General features: G+C 30.7%; 1 protein-coding gene across 1 annotated transcript; it reads right to left on the bottom strand.

Moving 5' to 3' along the window:
• Positions 1-309: 309 nt before the first annotated feature.
• LOC124531398 (protein big brother-like) lies at positions 310-7,088 on the bottom strand. The gene is made up of 3 exons (XM_047105971.1): positions 6,783-7,088; positions 6,202-6,381; positions 310-1,572 (listed from the first exon to the last, which is right to left on the bottom strand). The coding sequence occupies exons 1-3, from the start codon at positions 6,954-6,956 to the stop codon at positions 1,219-1,221; spliced, it is 708 nt and encodes a 235-aa protein (XP_046961927.1). The 5' UTR covers positions 6,957-7,088; the 3' UTR covers positions 310-1,218.
• Between the last annotated feature and the right edge of the window lie 9,354 nt (positions 7,089-16,442).

Here is a 16,442-nt window from a genome sequence, read left to right as displayed (position 1 = left end):
ATATTGTAATAAATTAGGACAATTTTAAAATTTTGCCTTTGCCTTAGTTGCCGTAATTTTAAGTTGTAGGTTAACTTAATATAGCTTGAATTGTCAACTATTATGCTTATATATGTATATATATATCAAACCCAAGGGCCAGGTTTTGTATTATTTGACTACCACTTCGGCACATGTATTTTATTCAGTGCAAAAAAGACATTGGCTGATAATTTAAGATTATTTAAGTGTTTTTACTGCTTTTTATTCGGAATAAGAAATGTGTTAGGTTATATTTATGGGTAAACCTTTATAAACAAATAAAATTCGTAAAATTATAAACATTTATTTACATTACTATCACAATATTTCGCACGTAAATCTTACATAAAATAAAGAATCTTAAAAAATAAATAACACGAATACCAAATAAACATGAACATATTTTTACACGAAACGTAAATGCTAATTACAATCAAAACTTTTTAATGAATAGAAGTAGTAAGTAGTAGAATGGAAGTAGTAAAATGATGAAATTCATGGCATAAACATTATGGTTGAATAATTACTATTCTATACGTAAATGTTGAAGTATTAATACATCGACTTTCGCAATTTTTCAATGCACCACTTAATATTTGTGAATAGATGATATTTAATTATTTCACTTATAGCTCTATATAATAATTATTAATCGATATATAGAAACAAAACATTACTTGTTTGTTTGGATGTGAATATAAAAATTTGAACACATTATTTAATAATTCTGAAGTATATTTGCTAGCCCGATTATGCAAAGATAATAAATGCATATATTAAACAACAGCTTCTACGATGAACATTAAGAATCACTTTAACCGTAATGGCGTAAATGAAAGTGACGTAGGACTGACCTACGTTAATTCTTAATGTTACATTAACTAATGACATTTAATTTACTAACACATTTTTAAGTAATGAATAAATTTAATGATTGCGTAAAGTCATTAGTATTCACTTACCAGATTTGAATCTACAGCATTTATTTAAATTTACATTTTATTATGAACTACTTTTATTTTGATAATTATAAAATGGTTGATTCCTAGTAGCGGAATTTCCATGCGTAAAAAGATAACATTTATTATGTTATGTTCACCTGTTGGATAGAATGATATACATTACTATTTTAACTTTAAAGATTAAAAGGTTTAATAGTATTTAACATTGTTATATATTAATAATGCTTAAAAGTGTTCACGATATCAGAGCACCCTGGGAGTGTGGTTTAATGTGGACAGGATGTGTGGCGTGTGGGTGGGCAGGATGAGCTGGGTGCGGCGGTTGGCGAGCTTGGTGACAGCGCTGTGCATGAACTTGAGAATGGGCTCGAAGCTCCTCGCCGTGTTCGCGGTAAGCACGCTGCTTGTCCTCAAAATCTCTTAGCCTCTGGTTGTATCGCTCTATTTGATCTCGTAGAGCGGCGTCCTCGATTGCAGCGCGTTCCTCGTCTAGTTCGAGACAGCCAGCGCCGTCTAGGCGTTCTAAGTCAATCCAGCCTCGCCATCGCACGCACACGCCATTCATTATAAATCGGGATACAATATGAGCCTGGTAAACAAAAGAAAAATATGTGTCACTCTATGACTGTGAAATAAATTACTACGACCTTCTTAGAATGCAAAAAAAGGAACAAAGATATCGCAGTAGGCGGTGAAATAGGCTGGTACAAAAACTTATTTTTTGTACCAGCCTATTTTGAATCATTTTTTATATGACGCATTACTATATCAATGGTAAAAAAATTGTAACAGACAGAAAATTTCATGGAAATATTTAACGGTAGTTTACTAATTGTAAGGGAAATAAAAATATTTTGAAGAATTCGAATACATTTACATGATTACTTTCATTTGTTACAATTTAGTAAAAATACAATTAAATATTACGGATAACGTTAAAAAAAGTCACGACAGAAGGTAAGCGTGGCACAGTCAGATCGCGTGCGTTTTGTTCCGACATTTTCTACACAAAACAAAATTTTATAAGTAGTCTGTATAGCCTATACAAATAGGTGGCCTACACAAATACGATTGGTGTAATGACTGTTATGTATTTCTTTAAGAATTGATGTTTTAACCTTATTTTTGTTGATATTGATTTATTAAGATGATATTTATTTAAGACTGATCTCGATTCTGATCAGCAGCCCTACACATTCGTATGTTTTATTTTTATAAGTATAGTTAGTTAGAACAGGAACTTTTATGGTAGGTACCAATTAAACGATTAATAAAAAAAAATAATCGTTGCGAGTGAATAGATACTACAGAGAAAATTGATGACATAACATTTAATGAGATGAGGAGGGAGAGGACGATGCGACGGCGGCCATGTTGGTTGGGCGGGCGTGGCGTCCCGACGCCCTCCAATCCTACAGGAGCTTTTCCATTATTGATTTCAGTTTTCCCCTACGTCATAGATTAGAAGAATCGCTTTTTGAATTATTTATTTCTGCCAAAGCCTTTGGGGACTGCAGATGTCACGTCTTTTTTTGGAAAATATTTAACGACTTAAAATAAAGACTAAAGATAGCCTTAAAATGTTTTCATATGTGTAAGTAAAGTATGTACTGAAACGTATGTATGTATGGAAGGCATACATGTTTCCGACTACGAAAATTCAAGAATACATTTACACGGAAAGGTGCCTTCTCGTCTTTATTAAAATTCCACAGATATTTTTACCTATTTTAATTTAACAAAATTTATAGTATTTAAACACTTGAATTAATGGGGTAAATACTCACAAATAGCTACGAATTGTTGATTTTGAGGCAGAACATATTGAGTTGATTTAATATTTTTGGATATAAATAGCTTTATATATCAAATGTAAGTAAAAAGAGAGTGAGTAAAAATAAACTTACACTTAAAAGAATCTAGGACTCTTTTAGTTTCTTTTTACTCGGTAGAATCTACATTTCAAAAAACTGGTAGCATAAATGTAAAATATATATTACATTTCTGAAAAATGTCAGTTCAAAAGTGCTTAAGTCAACTTGAATAAAATATTTTTCATTTGATGCCTGTCTGGTTTATGTAATAACTTACGAAACGGGGCCCGTGCACACTCGAGTGTGCTGTTAAATGAACCGAGTGTAAATAAATATAAGTATTCGTATAGAACCTCAGCAGGCGGCTTCAACCTAACGAAGGGGCTAAATTCAATAAAATTGTTCATCAATTCGGTCCCTCGAACGTTACATTAAAATTGTAATACGAATGAACAAAATACTATGTGCTTCAAAAATAATTCATTCTATTTGCAAAAAAAAAAACAACAAACATATGTGCCTTATTTTTTTTTACTGGTATTTGTGATCGTAAAATGTAAAGTTAGATATATAGACAATTGCATAAATATTAATATCTATAACGTTCTGTTTTTTTGTATCAATAAACTATTTCAGTTATACAGGGATAGTAAAGTATTTTTTAAGAAATTTAGTAAGTTCTTCGCTAAAAGTAAAGTGCAGTCAATTTCAGCTAAAATAATTAAAACTGGGTGGAGTTTTCACTAACAACAATGAATAAATTTAAATAAAATTAATAAGTAAAGTTATTTGATACGTTTTATGATTTTTTTTATTCTGTTTTAAAAAACCAACACCAAACTTAAGTAGTTTTGTTACCATTTTAAGAATTACTTTAGTATCTGAAACCTAATTGTATTCAAATTATCTAGTTAAACTTAAATATAGAATACCAACTGATCAGAGAAGTGTTATCTAAGCTAAAAACAAAATGTAATTTTTTTAAAGATGCGTACTTAATACCTATCGTTTATTACGTTACATCTGCGCCTAGCAGGATCGGTTCTATCAGTTTTGTGGTTCGTTATATGCTTCAAGACCAAGAAAGTTTCACAGAAAAAGATTACAGCCAACACACTTACGTAAATTAAATTGATCCAGACTGATTTCGTCCATAGCGGTATTGCTCAATCGATACTGGTGCTGTTAGTGCAAATTAATTACAAAAGCTCTCTTTTGTCTCACTTTATTAATCCTTACGGACGACAATGCAACATAACATAACATCAGGAACTTCAACTTGATCCGATATTAGCAACCTTGGTCTTTTAAGTCAGCGACTAAAGCATTGAGGCACCCACCCATCCAAATGTGGAAGAATTGATCCACAATTCCTTTTTTTTGTTTAAAATTGTGTGTTTAGACCCAATTAACTTAATTTTTTAAATGACTTATTATTTGATCATATTCCTGATTCGTTAACATTCCAAGATATAAGCGTGATCCAAGATTTATTGAAAACGGTCGTTCGGACCATTGCCTACCCTACTGGTATCTTTCCCAAATTAATATGCAGTTAGTCACAATGTTTCCGACTTTTGTAAAGGCTCGACATTCGCTAAAGCCTTTTCTGTGCATGCTTTAGCTCTTTGTATATAATTTTATTCTTTGTATATTTTCGTAATTGTTGTATGAGTTTTATATAATGTATTATATACTTTGTTTAGTTATAATTATATTAATTATTTTATGTGGATCTTTGTACACACCGCAACTTCAATTTTATGTCCTTTTCCTCCAAAGGTTGTCTGTAAGAGTTACGATAAGACTTCCTCTTGTTCTTGCTTATGTACCGTTCGCCTTTGTGAGTTATTTAATTGTGTAATGAAGACAAATTTTATTATTTAAACGTACTCATACTAATAGAGCGGTTCCGTTGAATTGTAAAATATTGAGCTAAGTCAAATCATTTTCCTGGGAATGAAAACTGACGACATACGAGTTTCAGCATAGAGAGTAGAAACAGCAGAAGCTCTTGCCTTATACAATCGAATAATTTATATAAGTTGGAATATCTTTGAATAAATTTTCCTTTCTAGTTCTCGGCTGACTTCTAGTTAAGCAATGTTGCTTATCGTCTAATATAGCAGTTATACCAAAATTGATGAGTTTAAATATTACACAAATTACGGAAGGATATAAAGGGTTATTGTAGAGATTCCGCGTTAACAATTATTCTAAGGCAACATAAGTTTGAAGATATTATAAAAATTAAGGCCAGTTTATATTAATAATTTTAATTATATATGAAACGCAATTTCGATTATATTTTTGTGACTTACGTTAATATAAAAAAGTTTATAGTATTGACTATAAGTATATATAGTTTTTTTTTCAATGAATATGGAGTCTTGAATTGGAAATTAGGCTGCACATAATGGTAAAGATATTAATTATTATGTTACTTAGGAAGATATTCGATCAAATACCTATTCAAAATAGTAAACAGTATACATTTATACATATAATTGGATTTATAAGAGGCACGATTTGGAAGAGTCTTTGTTTTTATATTAGCGACATAAAAATTATATCTCTTTAAGTCCTGAATTATTCATGTGAATTAGGATTTATGTTTTATATTCTCATTTATATAATAAATTGCGAACAATACAATCCCGTATTAATAGTAATTCACTTTTAATTGTTATATTTGTTATTGTATTTCGTATATGTATCGATACAGTTGTCTATTTCTTTATAAAAACAAAGTATCTATTTTTTTAGAAGCTATTAGTTTTGAATTTAATAACAGATGTACGACGTCTCGAAATTAATGCATTACCACGATTGAAGTCATCAACATTAAACGAACCGGTCAGCTTGTAAAGTTGTCATTCTTTCATACACGCATTAAATCGCCTTGGAAGCGTGACCAACGCGTTATGTTCGGTGTTATAACTTAATACGTTTTTCATTAGTAGTGAAGTTATTTATGTCTTCATTTGGGTTTTGAAAATTTGGAACGGAAACGTGCGCTGATGACGTGCAATCAACTAGATATGTATTTCTACGAGAAATGATGTCATTGGAGGACCCTACTGCTACGCTTAGTATGACTCATTGTAATAAGATTTTATTAAACGCATTTATAAAACAATGCTAATGAGATCGGTTATGTTGTGTCCGGTGTGAAAAGTATTTATAAAAATGTATTAATTTTTATCGATAGGATACCTATATATGGCTTGTAATAAAAAAAGTTTAAGGAACATATACATATAAAATTTGATAGTTTATATTTTATGTCGAAGTCCTAATTATTACCTTTTAAGATGGTAGGTTATTAGGATAGTCCCAAAAATCATTATGATAATAAATATCAAATATGTAATGTTAAAAAGTAAACAATAATGAAGTAGTACCTTGCCAGTTTCTTTTTGGAAATCACAGCCACGGTTGTTGTATGGTGAGTGGTCGAAGACCAGCTGGAGGTTAGTGCCGGTGGCGGTGAAGGCGATCTCTGTGTGGCCCTCGCGACAGCCGCTCGTGAAGCGCATCTGCCGCTCCTCTGGCGGACGGTCACGATAGCCCGTGTATCGAACCTAATTAAAAGACAATGGTAAAATAGGTTACAAAAATATCTTCAGTTACAAAGCTTAATAATTTATGCATGTTATTTTTTTTTAATTATTGGAAAGAAATTTAAACTTAGACGGGAAGGAAAACCTTAACAGCAGGATATATCCTACTATAGTATTGATAACCACAGCGGCCTGACATTGGTATTGCAAAATTTTCCTGTTGATTTCACTTACACGACTAATATTGTGGGTATTTTTTGTATATTCATAATATCATTGAATACTATAATTCTACGCATTAAACACCAACCAACAAAACTATAGTAGCCGTATAAAACAAGTAAGATTGAAGACCATGAGAAAAAAATGGGATGATTGATTGATTTGGAAAGTTCGATATATATATGTTTGTGAAAACCCACCTCGCTTTCCCTGCTCAGCCTTTTGAACAAATCGTCTGATTCGAATTTGGCCTTTTGATCTGGAACCACGCGGGGCATCTTAAAGATAAATCGAGGTTTTGGCTGCTCGTACAATCCTATTGAATCGAAAGGTAACATCCCTGCCAAAGCAGCTGGATCACTCATTGCGTGCATAACACGTATCAAACTATTTCACGTTTACACAATTAACATCACTCAATATATGTAATATACTGCTTCACTGAGGGTCCCAATGCTATTACAATGAAAAATGACTTATTTCGCGACAACCTTCCTCTGCCACTACCGGCAACTGAATGAGCCTTGTAACAATCGGTCTGGGAGAATTTCCATCAGGGCGGAGCGCTTTGATGGTGGGGCGGCTTACAGCCAATGACAATGTTTTATAACGCCGCCCCACCGAGTCCGACGCCTTCTTTGTGCAATTTCGGGAGCTTTGGAGCGGAAAGAGGGTTTTCTCCCCTCGACATGTTTCAAAATAAATACTGTAAGCAACAAAGCATATGAATGTATAATGATGGGCATTATGCTATTTCAACATTTCGAGTGTTTTATATACTTGTATCAGACCATTTGTTCCTTTGTTAACGAGATAAATGTACGTTATGTATTGATGTGCATTATTAGGGGAGCTCGATTTCAAGACCCGATACTGCAGAAATATGATATTTTACTATACTATAATTATAATAATAATACTGAGTTCAGACACTGTACTGGGCTTACAGTTAGTTAAATTTAAAGCTTTCGTTAACGTTGTCGCATCGTGTGCATACATGTGTTAATACATGTATTTATATATCATATGTATAAAAACATATAACATACATATAGTATAATAGAAATTATATTTATGCAGAGGGTGTAAAAGTAATTTTATTTAAAAAAAAATCATAAAATAATTAAATTTATAGGTTATAGCGTAAATTTTAAAATTTACGCTATAACCTGCTTATATAATTAAATCTATATAATATCATAAAAAAATAAATAGTTTACACGCAATACGCAATAAATCATCAATATTAGAACATTATAAGATAAGGTTTTATTTTCATTCATAAATGTGTAAGTTAAATATGTAAACAAAAATAGAATTATGATAAGATAAATTACACGAAAAGAAATATGTCAAAAAAAAAAAACGTTGAAGGTAAGATTTTTTTTTACTATTCATTATCAAAATCAAAATATATTTCATTGGAGTAGCGCTTTTACGAGCACTTTTGAATCGACATTTGAAAAACTATATAAAGTGAAACTTATACTCGAAATAAGTAATCCTTCCGTTTGTTTTTAATCGATCACATTCTATCATGCAAATGTCGAAAAAATACATCCTTTTAAGAAGGTATAATGTTATAAAGACGCAAGTAAGATTTAATCGCTATAACGACAAAATGTACTAATAAAAGGTATCTCTTACCGCCTATCAAACAACAATAGGCGGCACGAAGTGTTGTGAAATGTATCGAATGTTTTAAAAGCATATTGATTCAATCGCTTCTTAAAATTTAGTGCCCACGCCTCGCCTTTATTGTTTACATTTTATACAAAAAAGTTGTCTTGAAAGGTGCCGAAAATTTAGCTGAAATTTGCGTGAACTAAAGAGGTTGGTATGTTTTTATTTTTCTTGCAGATTAATTTAAGAAAATAGATTTATCTTCTTTTACCATGTAAAATAACATTTTTGAATCCTTTTAATTTAATATAACGTCTTATGATATGATTGTACTCAACTTTGACCATTACTTTGTTGTATGTATTACCTAACAATATTTTTTCTTCAACACATAATATACCAGTATAATTAACCCAGCTTCTGTTAGTTTATAATAATATAGGATGTGCCAAAGCGGCTCTTAACGACGATAAACTAAGTGTCATAAGTTTAGTGATATAAGTTTTTTAATAGCTTACTGCTTATTATCATTAAATACCTCCTTTCTTATAAGGATATCTATCTATATTATATTTTAAAGCCTCGAGTTCAATAACCGGGTCGGTTCAATAAAAAGATAATTGGGTTTTTCTGGCAAGAAATTCTCAGTCGTAGTCCAAGGTTTTACGTAACTTAGTCTCGTAACTCGGAAAGCACGTTTAATGTATTCCAATCGAAGAAGGAGAGAAGTATTCCGCAGATCAGATACGATTCGCTAATGACTCCCTATTTTCTGCACCATGAACAGTTATTGACTATTATCGTTATTTTCAATACAAAATTATTCTACTTAACTAAATTATTTACTTAAATTTATCTTCCAAAGTTCTGATAGCAAAATTCAACGTTCGCAAAACGCAAATATAATACAAGGCTCTTTTGCCATAGATTAAATTTAATGTTGATATAGTACTAAACCCTATGTTAGCTACTAAAGTGGAAAAAAATAAGACGTCTAGTTTTTTTAAATATTAAGTTTATATTTTTTTTATGTGTGACATGAAAGAAACTAAGATTACTTCTTCTTTTGTACTAATTAGCAACAGTTTCTCTTAATGTAGACCAGCAGTAATCACCTAACAAATTTATATCCCAAAAACCTTGGTACTTCTCTTCATAAATCGTCAAATCTTGAGGAAAACTTTCAACATATTCATCGCTTACGCTTCTTAGGTTCACAGGAAAAAAATATGGTGCCAATGTAAAAAAATGAATTATTTACTAAAAAATTCAATTACATATTCACTCCCATCTTATTGTAATTTTTAACATATTGGAAACAATTTCCTCATCTTCTGATTTATGGTTGTCCAAGAATTTTTTTACTACTGCTTTAAATGAATACCGAGCATATTTATCAATACTGGATACATGGTCATTAAAATCCTTCTTATTTTGGGGCCCACGAGGATTTCTTCTTTGACAAAATATTTTTAAGTACTTCAAATCAGGTCCATCTTTATCAAGTGATTTGATAAAAATTTTCATCAGGCTTAGTTTGATACGAAGCGAAGGTAAAACCACATTTTTTGCGACAATTAAAGTCGGGTTTTGTCGTGTCTATATTCATTACGTATAAGCCAATCATTTTAATATTATGATCTTTCCTAGGTCTACTGTCTCCCATAAGCATAAAAATCTTCAATAATTTGTATAAGACCCACTTAACCAACCCACCCAAACCTGGAATTAACACTATAACTCAGATCTTCATACACTTTGCAGTTATATTCTTCATAGTTTACAATTTTTATTAAGGTTGTCACTGTCCCATATATATCCTTAGAATTAACCGTATACAGTATCCCATATGAGGTTAGATACAAAAAGTGAACTACTTTTTGTAATTAAATGTGAATTTAATGACAAAAATATATCTATCACTATCACTACCTACCTATCTTTAAATTCAAAGTTGGGAAGATCGTTTAAATCGTGGTATAATGTATGCTGTATTACTCAACCATTTTAGTCTCCATAAACTCTGGTTCATTTTACTTATTAGGAGTGCTAGACAATTATGATTAAGGCATCCCTTCAGAATGCGTAGCGTAATGCGTAACGTATATACTTCTTGTTTAAAAAAACTATAAGTTAGTATTAATAAAAATAAGACATCTATTTTTGTAATAAGCGGGTAGGTAGAACCACGCTTAATATTCATTGTCTTTGGGTAAAATATTTTTTTTATTGTAAAGTACTGATAACGTAGATTATTATCATCGCGCATTGACATCGCGTCGAATCGATGTCGTATGTTGTTCATTTAGCTTTTTTCCTCTTACGGCAGGAATAGGCTATAGAGCCGTTGTGTCTGCGCCTGAACTCTGCGTTCGTGTGTAAATAAGACTTTCCATCGGATTAAGAGAATGAAGGAATATAAAACACAGTTATGTGTATGTTTGTTTACTTCACCACTTGGGATCTTTTATCTATCCCCACGCTGTTGGCGTTACAACGCCAAGAACAAATTTATCTCTAAGGATACATCCTTAGAGAGAAATTTGTTCTTCCCAAAATCGGTCAGAAGAACATAATTATTTATTTTAGCTGGTGTATACCGTGTTGTACCTATGACATTTGAAGTTCGCACACTCGGAATAGACATTTTTACTACAAAAAATAATTTAATATAAAAATATAATTAAATAATATTGTATTTATATTTATTTTTCAAAAGAAGATATCTCTTTTTATCTGTGTATTTCTTAAGGTTGGCTAGAAGGCAAAAGGCTGATCGCTGTTTAAACGATATGGCCGCCTCCTAGGCATTTGAGTCGTACAAATAAATGTGTCGTGTTTATTGGTGAACAATAGAGAGTAGTTTGATTTGAAGAGAAAGCCTTATTCTTGCAGTGGAATATTTACAAGTTGTTACGTATATTTATAATGTTCTAATATGAACGTTATAAATTGGATTACTATTGAACAAATATTTGGATAATTTAAAGCAATAGTTCAGTTGAGAATTTTAAATATTATCTGAAGATATTTATTTTTGGATAAATCAGAATACGAAATAAGTATTCAACTGGAAAATGTTGATCTCATCACGTACTTCTGATTATTGAAATAATGGCCACGTGTCGTCGAGCAGTTGCGTTTGATCCTAATGCAATGCGTAGTGCGGGGCTTACTCTAGAAGGGCGAACACGCGGCGCTAGTTAGCCTCTCGTTGGCGACCTTACTAAATGAAACTATGATTTTCGTTTAACCACATATTTAAATAAAAATATTATTCGAATTCTATTAACATAAGAATTAATAACATTAAATGCTTAAATATACACAAATATGACCTAAAACTAGTTACTGTACAAGTCTTGACCGCGTGGAATGTTGGCAAGACTTCTAGCAGCTTTTCCCCGTTGAATCGCAATTCCGATCTTCTAGGCATAAACAAATCAGCCCTCCTGTCACCAGTGGCGGAAAAGAGACGAGGTGTTATACTTTTGATGAAGCTTTTTGCACCACTACACCAAGGGCCAAACGTTTCGAAACCAAATATGTAGATAAAAAAATTAGTTCATGCTTTAAATGAATATTCAGTCATATATAATAATAACTTCTTGGTTAATATGAGTAAGTAACAAATTAGCAACGCGAAAATAATAAATGGGTAAATCCATGTCCATATGGTAATGTGTAATTTATAGATTACTTATAAAACATGACATTTTCATAATCCTAGTAGTTATTATAACCAATGATGATGTAGTAAACAGATATGTTATTAACGCGCAAAAAGTGAAGACCAGAAAACGTCCTAATTGTGACGTTTGCCTTTAATTGTTTTACGTAGTAATGCGTTATAATACATCATAATTACGTAATAATACGTTTTGCGTAATTAAAACATCTAGTTATCCCTTTTACTTATTGTTTTTATCAAGCTATTCTTTTTACTTTTAACGAAATGTAAAAATAAACTAAAATAAACGGTCCCCGACGCGGCACACTTTTTTCAGTTGTTTAGTATGGATATAACATATCTGTTTATTAAAATATCATTGATTATAACTGATAGCTTGCAACTTAGTAATATTTCATGGGACTCTTGGCATAGCTATGTATATATCTTCGTATGTGTATAAACGGTTCACATTTTTTGTTCACACACAGTTCACTAAGTTCAATAATTACGCTGATTTATAAAATATGTACATAGAAATAAAATTTTACAAATTGTGTTTACGTAGTAGGTGGTACCAATGCTAGTAGTGTTTCCGCAATGAATCGCAATAGGTAATTACTTTTATTGTTAGCTGACCTCCAGTCACCAATGAAATGAAAAACAAAAGCAATGTTAATAAAATTTGTATAAGGTAAAGACAAGGATTTTGTAAATATATATATATTCGAAACTCATATCTGCTATGAACTGCGTAAAGGAAATGATAATAATATAACCGTTATAATGAGAACATTAGAAGTGAATTCGTCCCACGCCTACGTATTGTAATCTATATTTGTAGGACACCGTAGGTAATTGATCCATGTTATATATAGTTAATATACGTAACAAGGATTTAAAGGACTATATGCTTCATACATAGATTGTTGTAGTTATGTTTTGATATCTGGCTTGTCATAGAAGAATAAAGTTAGTTGTCAATGACGTGATGTCTTTAATTTACAACATGGTGGCAGCGGTGGGATACGAACCCACGCCTCCGAAGAGACTGGTGCCTCAAACCAGAAACTCAAACCTTTGGTGCCTCAAACTCAATGACGTGATGTCTTTAATTTACAACATAGATCATTGATAATAACACATTACGTATGCGATATTATAAATTAAAATATATTTCATTTAAGTAGGCTTTTACAAGATATTTTGAATGGACTTTTAACAGAAATATAATTAAAGTAAGTCTAAAACCTCGTCAAAAGAAGAAGAACCGGAAATGACTAGAAAAAAAATAAACAAAGTAAAAGTATTTATTCTTTTTAAGCATATGAAATAGATTATTTTAATTTAAAAAATATTTATCATGCCTGAAAGTTAACAAGTACTCTCCACAATTTAATAATTAATGTTTTTTGGAGAAATTAATTGGATTTATGTAAAAAATATCTGCGAATTTTAGTACAGAAACGAATACCTTTCCCAGGAAGGATTTATTGTCTTTTTAAAGTAGAATATACTTCACGTAGCTTTGTTCTGAATGCATTCATGAATTTTTCAAAGAAAATTATGTATCTGCTACTAATATTAATATGTTTAGAAATTTTGTATTTTGTTATTTATTACATAGTTTATTAGATACGGAAGTCATTAAAACAAGAGTTTTATTTAAATAGGAATAGGAAGGAAACTAGGAATCATCCGAATAGGAAAGGAAGTAAGTGGGTATGCTATAGGATAAGCTTCTTCTTTCGCGTGAGAAATATTTATCCTGTCCTTTTCCATAAATACTTACATTTGACAACTGAGATCTGTGTTTACTTATCATTACATAGTATAAAACAAAGTTGCTTACCACTGTCTGTCTTCCCTGTGTGTGCTTAGATCTATAAAAAACCCTTAAAGAGTTTTATTCGTTTTTTTAACAGATAAGTTAAATCAAGGGATGTTTTATAAGTATAATACATGCAGCACGTAGTAGAGAAACTTTGATAATTTTAAAGGTTACTAATGTGGCTTTTCAAACAAACAGATTTTCTGCGCTTACATTGCAAACGTTAGCCAAACTATACTCCTAGAAAGATCAAAGTAATGTGCAACAGCATCAAACACCTTAAAAAGTTCTTCAAAAAAGTCTATGTGTACCATATCGTATTTGTTAGAGATAACTCACAATACACATTTTTTTTATTACGAAGCGATTTTATGCAAGCGATTTATAGCATTGATCCTTATTCAATTAATTACTTTAAATGAAATGTGAATTTAATATTGATCGATATGGCCTTTACAGCAAGGTTTTTAAATAAATATTTTCGAATACTATATATTGAGAAACCTTATTTAGTCTAAGAACATTCGTCCTTTTTTAAGGACTTTCTTGCAACTATCTAAATTTTATTTTTTTGGGGGTGAATTAAAAAAATCTTTTCTCTATGCTACCGCTCCATTCTTCTCAAAAACAACGATGCAATTTTATATGCTTTTAGATCAGCGATGCGATTTTGTCAGAATTTACTTCTTATCTAATAATCAAAATTATATTTTTTACGTAGGTGCTGCTGATTCGATGGACACTGTGTTGTCATAACAATTAATATTCAATTCAAGTTGGATATTCAAGCTTAAGAAAAAAAAGATCCAAATTTTGATGTCTTATGTCAAAATACTTTTTGTCCCATTTCGAAATACTTGGCTCTTGAAGTAGTGGTGCAAAAATAAATAAAAAATATATAACGCCTCCCTTTATTGCCTCCACTGGTAACTGAAGATCTGGTTAGTTTTTTCTCAGATAATCGGAATTATGATTTAACGGGGAAATCCTGTCAGCATTCCACGCGGTAAAGATTTAGACAGAAGCTATTTTTATTAATATTCGTAAATATTCAAGGAATTAATGTTAACAGTTATTATGTAAATAAACGTTATCCAATTACTGACATTGAACCTTCTACGAAGTAAGTATTACAAAACAAAAATCGGTAAAGACGCTATCGAGTAGCTTTACCAAAGGAAATAGGGATAAGTCAATGTCGCTTATAACATTCTGACATTTCACGCGTATACTGAGATGTGTTTCGAGATCCTTCTTACACAATACCATATCTGACCCACCAGTTTTACGTGCACGTAGTATATCAGTTAGTTAATTTAAATATTTTATTAGAAACTTTTTACTAAATAAAATTTTCATCACATCATATTTCTCCAAATAAATGTACAAATAAAATACAATTAAGAATGGGTATGCTTCATTGTATTAATGTGGAATTATACCCATATGTACAATACATAAATATAACATTTAATTAATAAATCGTTATTTATAAAATGTTAGATAAACACTGTTAACCACATCCTATTTGATAACAAGTTATTATTAACGTCTTTGTTAATACGTTTAAATAGAACTACTCATTTTGTATTAAAATATTCACTTTTAATAAAATATATGAGTCTACAAATATAATTATATTTACATTTTTTTTAAGTTTTATTTTATACTCACAAATTTAATAAATAGAAACGTACATATATCGGATAAGTCAATAGTATCGTAGTTTCAGGTAAAAACTGTTAAACAAATCACTAAAGAACGTGTTTTTCTACAGAAGTATGTAAATATCCACTTAATTCGGATTAATTTTTTATTAACACTGTATTAAACATGAAGATACGACATTGAGAATTACTGTTATGTATCAATAATGACGATAATATTAATACCGTTTGCATATAGCCACCTAACAAGCATCTAACTAGCATGTATAACAATTTTATCATGATAAAGCACAATTCGTTTAAGCAATCAAATATATTCTTGGTAAACGTGTACAAACAAGATAACAAAATAATAAGTTGTAGCATTATCAGCGGGAAGGGTTTAACGGCATGACAAAAGTCGTTCAATTCTCACCTTAGTATTAGTTTTTTTCAAATACAAAACGCTAATAAATCATTGCATTGTTATTAACTGCTTCATTTCCATATTTACTTTAGTAACAATGACCGTGCAGACATTTAATTAATTGATCTATAAAGCTTTTTATAGTTGACCCTCAAATAAAACAATAAAAAACAAGTACAATGAAAGGGTTACAACATGTTCCCATTAGTAAGTATTTTAATGCGAGGCGCATTGTGGGCAGTAGAGTCATTTGTTAAACGCTTTTATTTTAGACCTTCCCTGACTTATTATTATTAGGCTTTCAGTATAAAAAATAAAACTAGTAGTATTTAAAATAATCAGCTTGAAGAGAAACCTAGTTGTCTTGGTTCTTTTACTTTACAAACTATTTACAAATTTAAAAAATCCAAAATTCAATGTGATTTTCACAGGCTGAGCTTTCATAGTAAAATTTATTTCGATTCGTTAAGGTATCATTGTGTTTGGTTTTTTTATTCAAAATTTAGGAGAACTGAAAATGTATCTATTATTTTACGTAAAAATAAAATAAAAGTTGTTATTACCGTATGGTTCATAAAGAAACGAAGGTTAATTTACACAAAAAGCTACCGATAATACCGGTTCGATTGGTCATTTCTTTACTTAATTATAGGTTAGAATTCT

This window comes from Vanessa cardui, chromosome 7, assembly GCF_905220365.1.
Source record: "Vanessa cardui chromosome 7, ilVanCard2.1, whole genome shotgun sequence".
In the NCBI taxonomy this organism is placed as follows: Eukaryota; Metazoa; Arthropoda; class Insecta; order Lepidoptera; family Nymphalidae; genus Vanessa; species Vanessa cardui.
The sequence above is the reverse complement of the archived record's forward strand: the minus strand, read 5'-3'. Positions and strand labels throughout refer to the sequence as shown.